Raw genomic sequence first — 13,599 nt, forward strand, 5'->3', positions numbered from 1 at the left:
CCATCTAGGATGCAATAGTGCCTTTTGATCTTACTTTATCTTCCTTCTTTTCCGGAACTCTGATTCTGGAGTTGTACATGTTTTCACCTGTTTGATATACCCCCTTGTGTTTGAGTATTCTTATTTATCCAACAGCCAGGGTATGGGCCCTTAAACGTTATATCTCTCCCTAGTTTAGATGCTATTCGTTGTGTAATGTTCCATACCGTACCATACCGCGAGACCGGTTCTTATCTCCGAGCTGATCTCTGAGATCGGACGCAAGTTCTCTCCCTGCCACGCCACGCTGAGTCAGCCGTCCGCATGTGCCAGTGGCTTCTAGCGGTGTCTTCGCTTTGCTCTGCTGCCTTTTTCTCTCCCTCACGATCCGGTCGTATCTCTCCTTCCCCAGTTTACTCTCTACGCCATGTCGCCCATCACCGTTAATACACGCCAAAATGCCGGTGCCGATCCTGTGGAGTCCTTTACCCAGATGGCCGACAAGGACCTCGATTCGATCGGTAGACACTGCGAGTTTGAATACTGTAACCAACTTGATTTCCTTCCCTTCCACTGCGAATCCTGCCGGGGGACCTTTTGCCTTGACCATCGTACCGAAACGGCCCACCGATGTGCCCGGGAGGGCGAATGGGCTCGACGGAGAAACGGAGCGAACAACAATGGCTCCTCTACTTCCACACAGAAACCTACAATTTATAATTCAGATCAATGCGCTCATCTGAACTGCAAAACCCTGATCAACACGCTCACCGACCCGGGTGTGCGCTGCCCGAACTGCACACGGCACTACTGCCTGAAACACCGACTGCGAGAAGAGCATGATTGCGCCAAGATAACCCCGCGAGGGGCAAAGGGCTCCACATCATCTGGCACCCCGGGCGCCAACGAGACCCTGCGATCGATGTTTGCGCGGGTTCGCACCTGGGGCAAAGACAAGAGTGCCAGCCTGACGCCAGCGCCGAAGCCGAACAGCACAGCAGCGCGCACGGTGCAGTTGAACTCGTTGAAGAAATGGGCCAAGGGTGATGCTGGCGTGCCCACGGACCAGCGGTTGTATCTGCATGTGGCGGGAACGTCAGAAACGCAGCGGGCGGAATCTCCGGCGGGGGATTTCTTCTTTGACTCGCGATGGAAGGTGGGCCGGGTGTTGGATGATGCGGCGCGCCGACTGCGGGTAGAGAACGTCAATAACCGGGCCGGGGAGGAGGCGCGATTGCGCCTCTTTCACGTCGAATCCGGGGAGTTTTTGGAATTCTCCAAGACAATCGGAGGCGGGAAGGTGAAACAGGGCCATACGATTGTTTTATTGAGGGGGGCAGGCGTGGCCCTAGGGAAATAGAGATTTCAAGTCATTTTATCTTGCCCCTTTTCTTTTGCATATGATGGTTTTAGCTATGATACTCCCAGTACGTATTTACATCTGCTGTTTCAGAGTTCAATAATAATGGGCCACGAACAATATAGACAAGAAAACAAGACGATATATTTCTATCTGCACTTTAATTCTGGTATCATACAATCGTAGGACAAAGAGACGAGATGGAAATCTAGACGCTCATTTTCATCTTGATCGCTTTATGAGGCTGATAACCAATCACCTCAAACTCATCCTCCTTCCAGCCGTCGACGATGCCACTGCCGCGATCGTCGCGCTTGATCCGCAACTCGGGAAACTCAGTCGGTTCGCGCATCAACTGCTCCTGCAAGGGCCCGACATGGTCCAGATAGACATGGGTATCGCCCATGGAATGGGTAAAAGTGCCGGGATGAAGATCCGCCGCGTGAGCCAGCATATGGGTGAGGAGAGCATAGGAGGCGATGTTGAATGGCAGACCGAGCGCCGTGTCGACGGAACGCTGATACATCAAGCAAGAGAGATAACCCTTGGAACCGGGACCGTCTGGATAGGAGACGTAAAATTGAGCGAACATGTGACACGGGGGGAGGGCCATGAGTTTAAGATCGGCGGGGTTCCAAGCACTTATGATGATGCGACGATCAAAGGGGGAGTGTTTCAGTTTATGGACGACGTCAGCGAGCTGGTCGACGCCCTGGCCGGAGTAATCTGTTTTGGCATCGACGTAGGCGGCGCCGAAATGACGCCATTGGAAGCCGTAGACGGGACCGAGGTCGCCTTCTTCGCGATGGGATAGCCCGACTTTATCGAGGAATTCGCGGCTGCCGTTCCCGTCCCAGATCTTGATGCCGTTCTCGGAGAGGGGGATGGACGAGGTGCAGCCGGAGATGAACCAGAGGAGTTCGGCGATCACGCCGCGCAGGAACACGCGTTTCGTGGTGAGGAGGGGTAGGATGGGGATGGGGTCGCTGTTGGGCGTAGGACTGGGTTTGGATAGTGAGAATCGCAGCTGAGGTGGTGCGAAGATCGATCGCGTTCCCGTGCCCGTGCGGTCCGGTCGGTATTCACCGTCCGAGAGGATCGTCCGGATGAGGTTGATGTACTGGTATTCTTCGTGGGCGGGGTTGCTAGGTGTGGTCTGGGGCTGAGTGGCATGATCGCCCGATCCAGGTAGGACTGCAGAGGGAGACATGGTCGGTTGTGATTCTTATCGATTAATAGAATAGAGAGGTGAGGAGCGTATTCAGGGTGATGGGTCGCATGGGATGAAAGAGTAAAGTGAAGTTGAAAATGATTCTCCGGGACGCGTGACGCGGGCGCGTGGTCACGTGTTCAATACCGTCCTTCCCACCCCATGGATTACAGTCAGGAACCAAAGTCTAACGTCTATTGTAGTACTATCATATCATATATCATATCAAGACTAGTCCTCCATCAGATCAACCCCCACCCCTCGTAGTGCTTCCACCACCCAGGTGGGATACTTCGATTTCTCCCCATGGAGATTACGGAAGAACTGTCGGAGGAATGCCGGGAACCGATCTTCCAGGATGGCCTGTCGAGCGGAACCCATGAGGGCTAGCAGATAATGGACATTATGGATCGTAAGTCTACATCAGTTAGCATGAGGAATCATACAAGGGACGTCCAAGAGTTGCATCTCACAGATGAGCGCCCACTGTCTCCTTGGTAGCCAAATGGTGAATATAGGCTCGTGTAATCCCAAGGCCGCCTTGGTTCGTCGGCCGACAGATGGTGCAAGTACATCCTTCTTCGACCGGTCTGAAATCCTGCGCAAAGGAGTGGTGTCGAAGGTTGAGGCTACCGCTCGAAACGACCGCGTTTCCAAACCGCTGCGACAGATCTTTCGTTAGAACCTGGCTGAGATTATCTCCCAAATGAATGGCAACTTACGGCCGTCCTGGTCGGCCACACGCAGTCAAACATGTCTGCACCGAGAGCAACTCCTACAATGAGATCCTCCGGATATCCCTAGGAAGGAGTTAGAATCTGATCCTCTGCGATGATGCCAACATCTCGGTCGCTTACCACACCCATCACGTATCTTGGCTTCTGCTCCGGGAGAAGTCCGGTGCATGCGTAGACCCTTTCCGAACATTAGCCAAGCCCACGACAGATATGCAATGGGGATATATACACTTTGCAAAACTCCTCCTTGGCCTCTCCCCCGGAAAGGCCCCCAATGGCAATCCCAGGCGTATCCCGGGCCACCATCTCAGCACAGCACTTGCGGCGCAGTTCTAAATCCAGTCCTCCTTGGATGATGCAGAACAAGTTTTGCCGTTCGGGATATTTATGTGCATCTATACATCGATCCAGCCATCGCACCGATCGTTCCATAGCTTCGTGGATCCTCGCGCGGTCAGGCGACGTAGTCGCAATCACATCATCCAGCTGCATGATGATATCTGAGCCAATCGAATTCTGCAGGGAAATGGAGTGTTCGGGAGTAAGTAGCCTTGGAACCGGATATCAGAGTCATAATCTCTTCAGCGCTTCTTGGAATCAACGGCAGAAGACATACATGGGGGTGCCGTCGTGAGGGCTAAGAAATCGAACACCCTCCTCCGTGACATTGGCTAGTTTAAGCAGAGAAACCATCTGGAAGCTGGACGGTGACCTTGTTTAGCACGCAACCGTAAGAGGGGATATCATCCTGACCGGGTAGCCAAGCACAGTCTTAGCAACTCACCCTCCGCTATCCGTCAGGATGTTCCGATCCCATCCTTGTAACTTATGCGCGCCGTTTACCGCGTCCAACACTGCCTGTCCTGGCTTCAACCCTAGATGATACGTATTGTTTAAGCACAGCATGCACCCTGTTTCCTTGAGTTGGTCGTATGTCAGTCCTTTGAGGGATGCTTGCGTTGCAACCGGCATGAAGATCGGGAGAGGGACCGAGCCATGAGGAAGTTTAAGGGTACTGGCTCGAGCCTTGGTAGTCTATGCATTTCATATAAAGCAGGGCGATGTTAGAATGGCAGAGTACTGAGAAGAACAAGGACCACCGTCGAATAATCAACTCACTGAACACTTAGCATGGAGGTCGAAGGTCAGTGCAGAGGGCATTGGCTTGCGCGGAGTGGCTGCTGGTGGGGAAGTCGACATGGTTGTGATATGCGCCCTCAGGAAAAAGACAGCGATCGTATTCTGCAGTTGAGGACGTGGTGCAGTCAAGAGTCTACACGGAGATGAGATCTTCAGAGACCGCAGCCATGTCATCAGAAAGACAGTGGTTGACCTGCGTATGAAGCGACACAATAATTGATTCCGGTATCTGGAGATAAATCCATGTCGACCCTGTTTGCCATGTTTGCAGTGATGTTTGCAGTGTTTGTCAATACCAGTGCCGCCGCTGTATGGATGGGATGGTATGGTATGGTATGATACAGTACCATACAGGATGCTAAGGCAGATCATGCTTGGCCCAGAATCGGATGAACAGGCTGAAGGATGCATCGGAGGTTAACCGATCTCCGCGCAGGACGGCTTTCCCCGGGTTTTGCTAACTCGATCCATGCGCGCGGGGAGGGGGGGGGGGTCAGGAAAGACTTTTATTTCATGGGGGGAAAGCAGCAGTAGAAGATAGACATGGAACTGCCCCTGTTGTACGGTGACGATCCCTGCGCCCAACTCAGTCAGTCACCATGAATGCCATCGAGAAGCCAGCTCAGACCGCCCACAATCCCAATGATGTAGAATCGGCTCCCGATGCAAGTTTTCAGACACTCCTGAACACGGACGCGTAACAACTAACGTATGTATCATCAGGACGATGTGGATCAACAAGATCTGAAAGCTCGTGAGAAGGCGCTGGTTTGGAAACAGGACCTGCGTATCCTTCCACTGAGCGCTGGGATCTATCTTCTTTGCTATCTTGATCGATCCAACATCGGTAGGTGGCGATTGGAGCTGCGCGCTGGTTGCAGCATTGCGCTGAAAACTGACCGTGATTGACTAGGAAATGCGAAGATCCTGAACGTGGACACGGGCAATGATCTCCTCACAGAGACCAGCATGACCTCCTACGAGTTTACGTGAGTATCACGGCATCTAGTCCACTGGTCTACCTTGCTGATGAACCGGGGGGTAGTATTGCCCTTATGGTTTTTCTCATCGCATATGCCCTGTTCGAAGTCCCGTCGAACTACCTCCTGAAGAAGCTCAAACCAAGCGTAAGGACAATCGAGCTGCTCTCAGCCGATACGAGTTCTGAATAGCTTACATCTCCACAGCGCTGGATTGCGTTCCTCATGCTGTCTTGGGGAGCAAGCACGATGGGTTTGGGTGGCACACATAATTACACTCAGGTGACCGGGATCCGCTTTTTGCTAGGAGGTATGTTACGACAAGCCATGCATTATATCCTCGTTCCCATGGGGAGAGTGGAGACCATTCTGCTCATGATGATATAGTTATGGAAGCAGGTCTCTTCCCGGGTCTCGTTTACTTCCTCACCTTCTGGTATCGGAACTCAGAGCGCTCGTTACGCGTTGCCTTGATTCTAGCATCGGCCACTCTAGCTGGCGCCTTTGGTGGCGCTATTGCGTACGGAGTCGGGCACATGAACCAATTCCATGGTCTATCTGCCTGGCGCTGGCTGTTCGTCATCGAAGGTGTACCGTCCTGTGCCTCTGCTGTTCTAGTTTGGTTCCTTCTTCCTGACTACCCGGAATCGGCGTCGTGGCTCAGCCCTGAGGAAAAAGAGCTGGCTGCACAGCGACTCCAGATGGAAGGCTCAAAGGGAGCAGCGCAAGCCATGACCTGGGAAGATGCCAAGGGTATCCTGACTAATTGGCGCCTCTATGCCCATTATGCAGTAAGTTTTTCTCATCTGCGGGGTCCTCTGTCGATCGCTGTTGTTTAAGCTTCCCGTGTACCAGGTGTATTTCGGCATCTCGGCTCCATTCTCCAGTCTGTCGCTCTTCACACCAGCTATCACCAGTGGTCTTGGATATGTAAACCTGCAGGCCCAGCTCATGACCGTACCACCATGGGCGGTCGCCTACGTAGTGACAACGGCGGTATCTTGGTCCGCCGATCATTTCAACAGGCAAGAAAACGACTGAACCTGAATATGCATCCTTAGTGCCGCAGAGTTACTAACATAGCTTGTCCATATAGCCGGGGTCTTCATTCGGCTCTTTTCTCCTTCATCGGAGCCATGGGCTTCCTGGCCTCTGCTGTGCTTCCAGCGGACGCATATCTGGTAAGCCTCTCACCTTTTCTTCTCTTTCTCTTTCTCTTTCTCTTTCTTTTCCTCCTTATTTTCGCCCCACGTAAGGAGAAGAGATGGGACAGATATGCACACTAACAGTACCTCAGCATCGATACGGCTGCCTGATCGTAGCTACCAGTGGCTCATTTGCCTGTATCCCACCCTTACTAGGTTGGCTGTCTGCCAATCTCCGCTCCACCGCGGGGACCGGTCTAGCGATTGCGCTGAATATCTCATTCGGAGCACCGGGTCAGATCGTAGGCGTATGGATTTACAAATCCAACGAGGCGAAAAAAGGGTATCCTACGGGCCACTGGACTAATGCGGCGTTGCTTCTGTTCGTCTGTGTGGGGTGTCTCGCATTGCGACTATACTATGGATGGAGGACTCAGCGAAAAACGGTCGGGGAACGATTTGCATATTAGGTGGGGGAGGAGGGTGAAGTTAATCGAAGCGGTGGCTTCCTAAAAAGATTATAGACGGTGTTAGCGAGTTGGACGAACCATGGTACCGGGCACGTGATGGGAAATAAGGTTAAGCTCACAACATGACTTGTAACCTCTACCAAAGATCCGGTTCCTTGGTCGACATCACCCTTCTTTCCAGAGATTTTCCTTTTAACAGCAATAATAAGAGAGAGATGAATTAATGGATGTAGAGGGGTGTAAAGTGGGGTCGGCATATGGATAGTCAGAGAGACCTTGCATGCAAGAAATAATAGGCAGCTACCCCTACTATCAAGACAGCTAAAAACAATTAAGGAAGCAACATATGGCCCTCGCAATTAATAATCCTCAACTATATCAAAACTTTAGTCAACAGAGATCGGTCTTCTTGGAGACAACTCCAGCTCCGAAAAGTCAGCTTTTCCTTCCCCACTCCCTCTCCCTAGTGCTGCAATTGACCGTGGCAGACCGCCTGTCCCGCGTCAGCTTCCACTTGTCCAACGTACCTTAGGGACCAATAAGTCCCCCATCAGTATAGTTGCCATAAGAGATAACCGGGGAACTAATAGTAAATCAAGTAGAAAAGTAAGAACAGCGAACAGAGAGAACGATGGATGCATATAAAAGCTGCGCAATTCGCAAGAAGAGAACAGAGACCAAACTGCTGAGAATCAATTTCGTACGTCATAATTCACTGTCGTTCAGGTACCGTGCCACAAAATCCGTCATAGGGGCTGTTATATGGAAAGGGAGAGCCGAGAAGGTAACAAAAATCAATCAACGGGACGAAAAGATACAAAATCCGGGCCAAAGCTGAAAAATCGCGTCGAAGGTGTACAAACCAACAAACCAAACAAATATGGCCAAAGGGCTGCAAAACCGCCTTGCCCAAATACAACACAGGGATAATCATCTCATCGGTATTTGCCCATGTCCACCAATGAAGACCCGTCTTATGTCCCTGATCTCTCACAGGAGAGGGCGAGAGAGGAAGAGAGAGAAATATAAGGTAAAAGCCTGTATGTCGACAGCCGGAAATGTTGTACACGTCTGCAAGACCCGTAGAAATTGGTATCAACCCGGAAAGCATCGTTCGCAATAAGAGGCCGAGGGCAATCGAATGGGTAGGGAGGAGGAAGCCCATTCGTCCTAGAAGTAGCGAAAAGAAACATCATTATAAACAAGGAACCCAGCAAAAAGAATACACTCTCATGCCAACAGTCCTCCCGGTACTCGGATCGACCATATTGGAGTCCAAGTGTCTAGCAGCGGAATAATTGTCCCGGGAGAGTGGATGCAACTCCGGTTACCGCTGGATTGATTTGCTTTATAGCAACCTCTGCCGCATCCTCCTTCGCGTTGTTGATATATTGGCCATCGTACCAGTACCGCGCGGCGATATTACGTCCTTGAACAGTAACGGAGCTGGACCAAGCCGTACGACCCCCTAAGCAAGACAGACTAGTTAGTGAATGGTACCACTGCAATTCCACGTCTAAATGTCGGTGAAGGGAACGTCGACTCCACAATTCAGCGCCGAGACACAAGTGAGCAACGTTCGACAAAGAGGGACTGGAGCAAAATCGGTTGAGGCTGTAGAGAGTCGTTGAAGCGGGCCAGGGCAGGGCAGAGGGAGGGGAGAGACAATACCTCGACGATCGGAAACTATATGGAAGACTGGAGGCTCAATTTTCGCACGACGGCAGTATTCTTCAGGGAACATCAGCATCTGATGGGATCATATCTCCTGGAGGCCTCGCAGGAAAGTGGGGCATACCTCCAAGTTGTTCCTGCCAGCTGACCCGACCACCATTTGCTTGCGGGCTGTTGGGGAGTGACATGATGAAAAACAGATGGTTTTTTTAGTTGTTCAAGATGAGAGAGTATGAAGCCGCCGCAGGAAGGTATGTCTAGCCGTTTGGAAACTTTGGCAGAAACAGAGAGGAAATGAGGATACTTTTTATTTTTTTTTTTTTTTGTTTTGGCACACTGGGATGAAAAGGATATGTAAAGATGAAGCAAGATCAATTGATGGGAGGAAACCCTTCGACTATTATAGTATTAATGTTTTTTTTCTTTCCTTTTTTTTTTTTTTTCTGTTTAATTCTCTCGTGCTCTTCTTGTCCTAGAACTTGGGTATGGAACTCAGTGTCTTTTCCTTCGGAATGGCCTCGATGGATAAGGGAAGCGGGGATTCAGTCATATAAACAGTGGGCCATGGTTTAAACCCCAAAAGCGTCACTGTGCAAGCAAGACAGATTGGCGTGACAAACACGGAACGTAACTATCAAACCTAACACACGGGCTTATGCATGTCGCGGTCGACATGGCAGAGCGTCAGCAAAATTGTTCCCCCCCTCCCTTATCCTCCAGTCAAGGAGCGCCAGTTGCATGGAGAGCATGCGGATCATTCTGAGGCTGCAAGCTGGAACGGCCCGGCGCACGCCGACTGAGAATATACCCTTGAAGAAACGCCAAACGACCAGGGAAGGAGGCCGCTAGTCTCCACACATACGCCAGATTTATTGAGTGACAAGGCATCAGGCGAAGGCAAGTGCGAAGCTGTGGCACCAGGGAAGGGGTATGAGGCTTTCCTGTCTGGGAGGACAACTCAGAGCGCTTCTCTTCCTCCAATTTTCCCTGTTCCGCGGGCTTCACTATCGGGTACGAACCGGCCGTTTGCCTCATAGGCGCTCTTCAGTGAGGGACAAAATCTTTTCTGGAAGGAATACACTGTGGAGGGTGGTCTAGTTGCCCAAAAGCGGAGAGGGGCCCATAGGAACAAGAAACGGTTGATGTTAAGCCAACTGGGCCACTCAGAGGGCCAGAAGCGGGTCCCAGAGACCACATTGCCAGCTCATCAGTGATTCAACCATAAACCAAGGACCGGGAATAGTTCAAGGTCGTAGCCTCCAGCCCTAGAACCGAGCGGCCACAGACCGGGCCGCTCTGCATGAACAATTGCTGTCGCGAGGTAGGGTTTGAAGATTCCTAAGAGACCAGGGAGGAGGATGGGAGGGGGGAGCAGGGTTACGGTGTCGTTGGCGATATCAATCATCACCATATCAAGAACTGCAACGGAGGCATGGAACGGCCAACGTGCGCACCAAGGGGGAAGCCCTTCTGCAGGAAACACAAAATTGCCAGCAAAGATGAAATTGGGTCTTGATTTATCCAGTCCATTTCCGGGGAAGACACCAGTCATGATTCGTTGCTTTCTTCTGGCATCGTGTTGGGCATACATACGTGCATCCTTATCCTCTTCGGAGCCGGTACCATCAACATGAAAGGGATGGATTCATTCAGGGGGGCCGCCGCCGGAGAGGGACAAGGAGGGGGGAGAGGGGGAAAATCATATAGAGATAGTAGTACTAACTAAGCACCTGCATGGAAAGACGTGATGGATAAACGTCACCAACAGGGAAAGCTGGAACATAACCACGAACTGCCTCGAGGCGGCGCAGCTGTTTGGGACGAGCCTCGATCTGCCCCGCATCGGTCTCAGGACAAGCTTAATCGTGAACTGCCCACTCCGACGGGTAGAAGAAAGGTGACAGGAGAAGCCATCGTGAAAAAAATAGTCTCCCCTGTGGACGTTGGCCGGCCCAATCATGCCTGCCCCCCGTAGCAGTGGCCCGAATCGGAATCCAGCACTTTGTTCCCCATCCAGCCAGATTATTTGCATTTCGTGGAGGGGATCAAGGATTGATCTGGTCCAGAACAAGGGGCCCAAGTCAGGCTGACATGACGAAGGTACTTTTTTTTTTTTTTTTTTTTGATTTGTTTTCTTCGTTTTTTTGCCTCCCCAGTTCATGATTGCTGTTGGGTTTCCTTTTGGTATAGAAGAAGTAGTAACAATAGAGTCCATGATACTATCAGACAACGTCCAATCCTAAGTTCCTAACATACAGCCGCCCTATCCAAAATGCCCTCCTTCTACTCCAAGCTTTCTCGTCAATTTCTAATCCATATAAAAATAGAAAAAATCAAAAATCAAAATATAACCAAAAATCTGTTTAAATAAAAGCAAAAAAAAAGTAGGAAGGGAAGGTAAGGCTGCACAAAACCAAGGCGCATATACAAATCAAATGTTAACATCAGATGAACCTCCCTATCCCCGTTACACATCATTGAAATCCATTGCCAGCTTGGGTTCCTGGCCATTGCCCAATCATGCCTGTATGCCTGGGAGATAAACAGAAATAAATAAAATAAAATAAAATAAACAAAAACAATCATAAGAAGTCAATAAACACTAGCGATCAGTTCGAGTCATGCAAAGTGACGGTCGCAGCCCTTTCAGCCATGGAGTAGTCACACGCCAGACAGCCAGGAAGAACAAGGCGCTTTACCAGCTTTCATTCTTTGGTACGTGCCCTTCCCCCGCGCCTAGGCAGACCCTCTTCGATGGAACACTTCATCAATGAGGCGTCTAGCTCCAATCGATTCGATACCCTTTGTGATCGAAGCCTGCATTGGAAGCGAGAGTGGAGTATGTTTTCGCGAGTGCCAGCGTCGACGGATACAGTCATCGACTAGGACAATCAGTCCGGTCACAACTATCACACTTCACACGCAGTCAGCCAACGTCACCGGGTGAAACAAGAAGTGAGGAGAGAGGGGAAAGGGACAAAAATGAAATGTGGAAAACATAATAAAAATAAACATAACGACGACAACGACGACGACGACAACGACGACGATGACAACACATACTCGGCAATGTCGGACATCCTTTCATATACAGAGGCATCGCTGATCCACATGGAGGAGGGAGGAACCCAACCCCCCTTGCTGCTCTCTTCAATCGCTTCCATGGGGGTCAAGATTTCGGGAATAATATGAGCGATCTGCTTGGACGTTCGCGTATTGACAAGATGGTAGGTAACTTCTCGTAGCTCCCCCTCCTTCCGATATTCCCGTCTCCACTGGTACTTTGTAGACCAGTATTCATACTCGTACTTCTTAGATATCCCGGCGTCCCGTCTCTTGACCTCTACATGCGCATAATTCGAAAACTCCAGCAAGGTGCTGCTAGCAAGGGAGGTGGTTTGATCGGAGCCACCCTGGGCGTCTAAATCCTTGTCCCCCAGGTACCCCTCGTCTCCAGCCAGCCTATACTCCGAACCCTGGCGCTTGTGCTCTGAATTGGGCAGCGAACTGTTCCCACTTGAGCCTGGCTTCAAACTAGACAGGACGCTGTTCCAAGAACGTCGAAATACCGGCCGTTTATGTGAGACGGGCGATCGAGGTCTCCGCTCCGAATGGCACACCTCCCGTCCAGAATCCCGACAGTAGCGTCGAAAGGAAAACTTTCTCGAGAACAAGTCATACATGCGCAGATGGAACAAGGTTACTTCTTGCTGGCATCGTCCTCGCCCGGGCACCATAGTGTCTATCCGGAGGTTCATGTTCCCATCCAGGGTCGCATCATCGTGGCGGATGAGTAGTCGCCGGGGGGACGGGAATAGGTCTGCGAACGTGGACGGATTAGAGGGAATCACATCGGTGGGAAATATCTCCAGCGTCCGATCGACTACCTCGTAGAATGGCTTCTCGGGAAGGTCCTCGGCTGAAGGCACCGTTGACGCGTAGGTTGATATTGAATCTCTAGGATCTTTCACGTAAATCTCCACCGTGTCTCTCCGCTTCGAAGTGGGCCGATCGCTGTAGATCGTAGGGACCGTGCTCTTCGAGCGATCCGAAGTATCACTGTTGGTGGAGCTAGAGCTTCTTCCCGTCCTCGGACCATCTTGATATGACGATGCACAGTACGACCCCATGACGGCGCTAATGCGATATGAGAAGCTGTCTTAGGAGGTGTTGGATATGCACGACTCGAGCGAATTGGCAGGGAAGACTGTTTTACCGGATGCAGTGTCGGCGGCTTTTTCTTTTCTTTTTTTTCTTTTGTATGTTTTTTTTTTTTTTTTTTTTTGGAAGCTAGGACACAAGAAGTGTGCTGTTTTATTCCGGAACGAAAATCGATAGTGGGATGAAGATATCCAGGAGTTAGAAACGCGGGTGGATAGGAGGGAACAGAAAAAGAAAAAAAATGGTGGAGTATGGAGTAAATCGATGAGATATGTACAATCAGACCAGACTGTGAGGATAGAGTCACTGCTCCATCTTGGGGTTGCCACTCTGTACGTCTGTACTGCACGACGACGTATGCAAGGGGAGACAGCAAGGTGAGGCAACGAACACTTGAAAAGAAAATCGAGGGATCAGTCATACGATGATTTTCGGCTAGAAGGAAAACACTATAGGAGGTCCAAAAGGGAAAGATCGAAAACATTCGTCGGGCTCCAGAAGAGAGAGGGGAATGCTGAAGGGGCCGGCGTACATAACAGATGACGCCAGGCCAGGGCTGTGCGGGTAGGCACGAAGAAGACCCGGACGAGAACAAACCAAAAGAGAGAGAGGGATGGAGAGTGAGAGAAGAACAAAACAAAAAAAGTAACAAATTAGGATGTGGCGCAGAAGGTTGCTAGTAGCGCTAAGTACTTCTCAGAGAGAGAGGGCAGCGAAGGAGAATGGATGAAAGACAACGAACG

General features: G+C 50.8%; 7 protein-coding genes across 7 annotated transcripts; 2 read left to right on the forward strand and 5 right to left on the reverse strand.

Moving 5' to 3' along the window:
- Positions 1-406: 406 nt before the first annotated feature.
- On the forward strand, positions 407-1,339 carry ATNIH1004_002757 (AN1-type zinc finger protein; the record flags this gene model as incomplete). Its single annotated transcript, XM_033567442.1, has 1 exon — positions 407-1,339. One exon carries the CDS (start codon positions 407-409, stop codon positions 1,337-1,339), a length of 933 nt encoding a protein of 310 aa, XP_033429437.1.
- A 208-nt stretch (positions 1,340-1,547) lies between these two features.
- Positions 1,548-2,549, reverse strand: TMP1 (thymidylate synthase; the record flags this gene model as incomplete). The annotated part of the gene is made up of 1 exon (XM_033567443.1): positions 1,548-2,549. The coding sequence occupies one exon, from the start codon at positions 2,547-2,549 to the stop codon at positions 1,548-1,550; it is 1,002 nt and encodes a 333-aa protein (XP_033429438.1).
- A 231-nt stretch (positions 2,550-2,780) lies between these two features.
- Positions 2,781-4,486, reverse strand: ATNIH1004_002759 (tRNA-ribosyltransferase family protein; the record flags this gene model as incomplete). Its single annotated transcript, XM_033567444.1, has 8 exons — positions 2,781-2,967; positions 3,023-3,210; positions 3,272-3,349; positions 3,407-3,464; positions 3,516-3,836; positions 3,903-3,986; positions 4,071-4,321; positions 4,406-4,486. 8 exons carry the CDS (start codon positions 4,484-4,486, stop codon positions 2,781-2,783), a joined length of 1,248 nt encoding a protein of 415 aa, XP_033429439.1.
- Positions 4,487-5,025: 539 nt separating this feature from the next.
- ATNIH1004_002760 (putative MFS transporter) lies at positions 5,026-7,021 on the forward strand (the record flags this gene model as incomplete). The annotated part of the gene is made up of 9 exons (XM_033567445.1): positions 5,026-5,073; positions 5,150-5,273; positions 5,340-5,415; positions 5,472-5,553; positions 5,614-5,716; positions 5,794-6,197; positions 6,262-6,410; positions 6,503-6,587; positions 6,704-7,021. 9 exons carry the CDS (start codon positions 5,026-5,028, stop codon positions 7,019-7,021), a joined length of 1,389 nt encoding a protein of 462 aa, XP_033429440.1.
- A 1,283-nt stretch (positions 7,022-8,304) lies between these two features.
- ATNIH1004_002761 (double-stranded RNA binding motif domain-containing protein) lies at positions 8,305-8,883 on the reverse strand (the record flags this gene model as incomplete). Its single annotated transcript, XM_033567446.1, has 3 exons — positions 8,305-8,489; positions 8,693-8,752; positions 8,820-8,883. The coding sequence occupies 3 exons, from the start codon at positions 8,881-8,883 to the stop codon at positions 8,305-8,307; spliced, it is 309 nt and encodes a 102-aa protein (XP_033429441.1).
- A 1,019-nt stretch (positions 8,884-9,902) lies between these two features.
- Positions 9,903-10,247, reverse strand: ATNIH1004_002762 (uncharacterized protein; the record flags this gene model as incomplete). The annotated part of the gene is made up of 1 exon (XM_033567447.1): positions 9,903-10,247. One exon carries the CDS (start codon positions 10,245-10,247, stop codon positions 9,903-9,905), a length of 345 nt encoding a protein of 114 aa, XP_033429442.1.
- Positions 10,248-11,431: 1,184 nt separating this feature from the next.
- ATNIH1004_002763 (uncharacterized protein) lies at positions 11,432-12,825 on the reverse strand (the record flags this gene model as incomplete). The annotated part of the gene is made up of 2 exons (XM_033567448.1): positions 11,432-11,609; positions 11,759-12,825. The coding sequence occupies 2 exons, from the start codon at positions 12,823-12,825 to the stop codon at positions 11,432-11,434; spliced, it is 1,245 nt and encodes a 414-aa protein (XP_033429443.1).
- Between the last annotated feature and the right edge of the window lie 774 nt (positions 12,826-13,599).

Source organism: Aspergillus tanneri (assembly GCF_003426965.1).
Source record: "Aspergillus tanneri strain NIH1004 chromosome Unknown AapTan_1_pilon_pilon_pilon, whole genome shotgun sequence".
NCBI lineage: Eukaryota > Fungi > Ascomycota > Eurotiomycetes > Eurotiales > Aspergillaceae > Aspergillus > Aspergillus tanneri.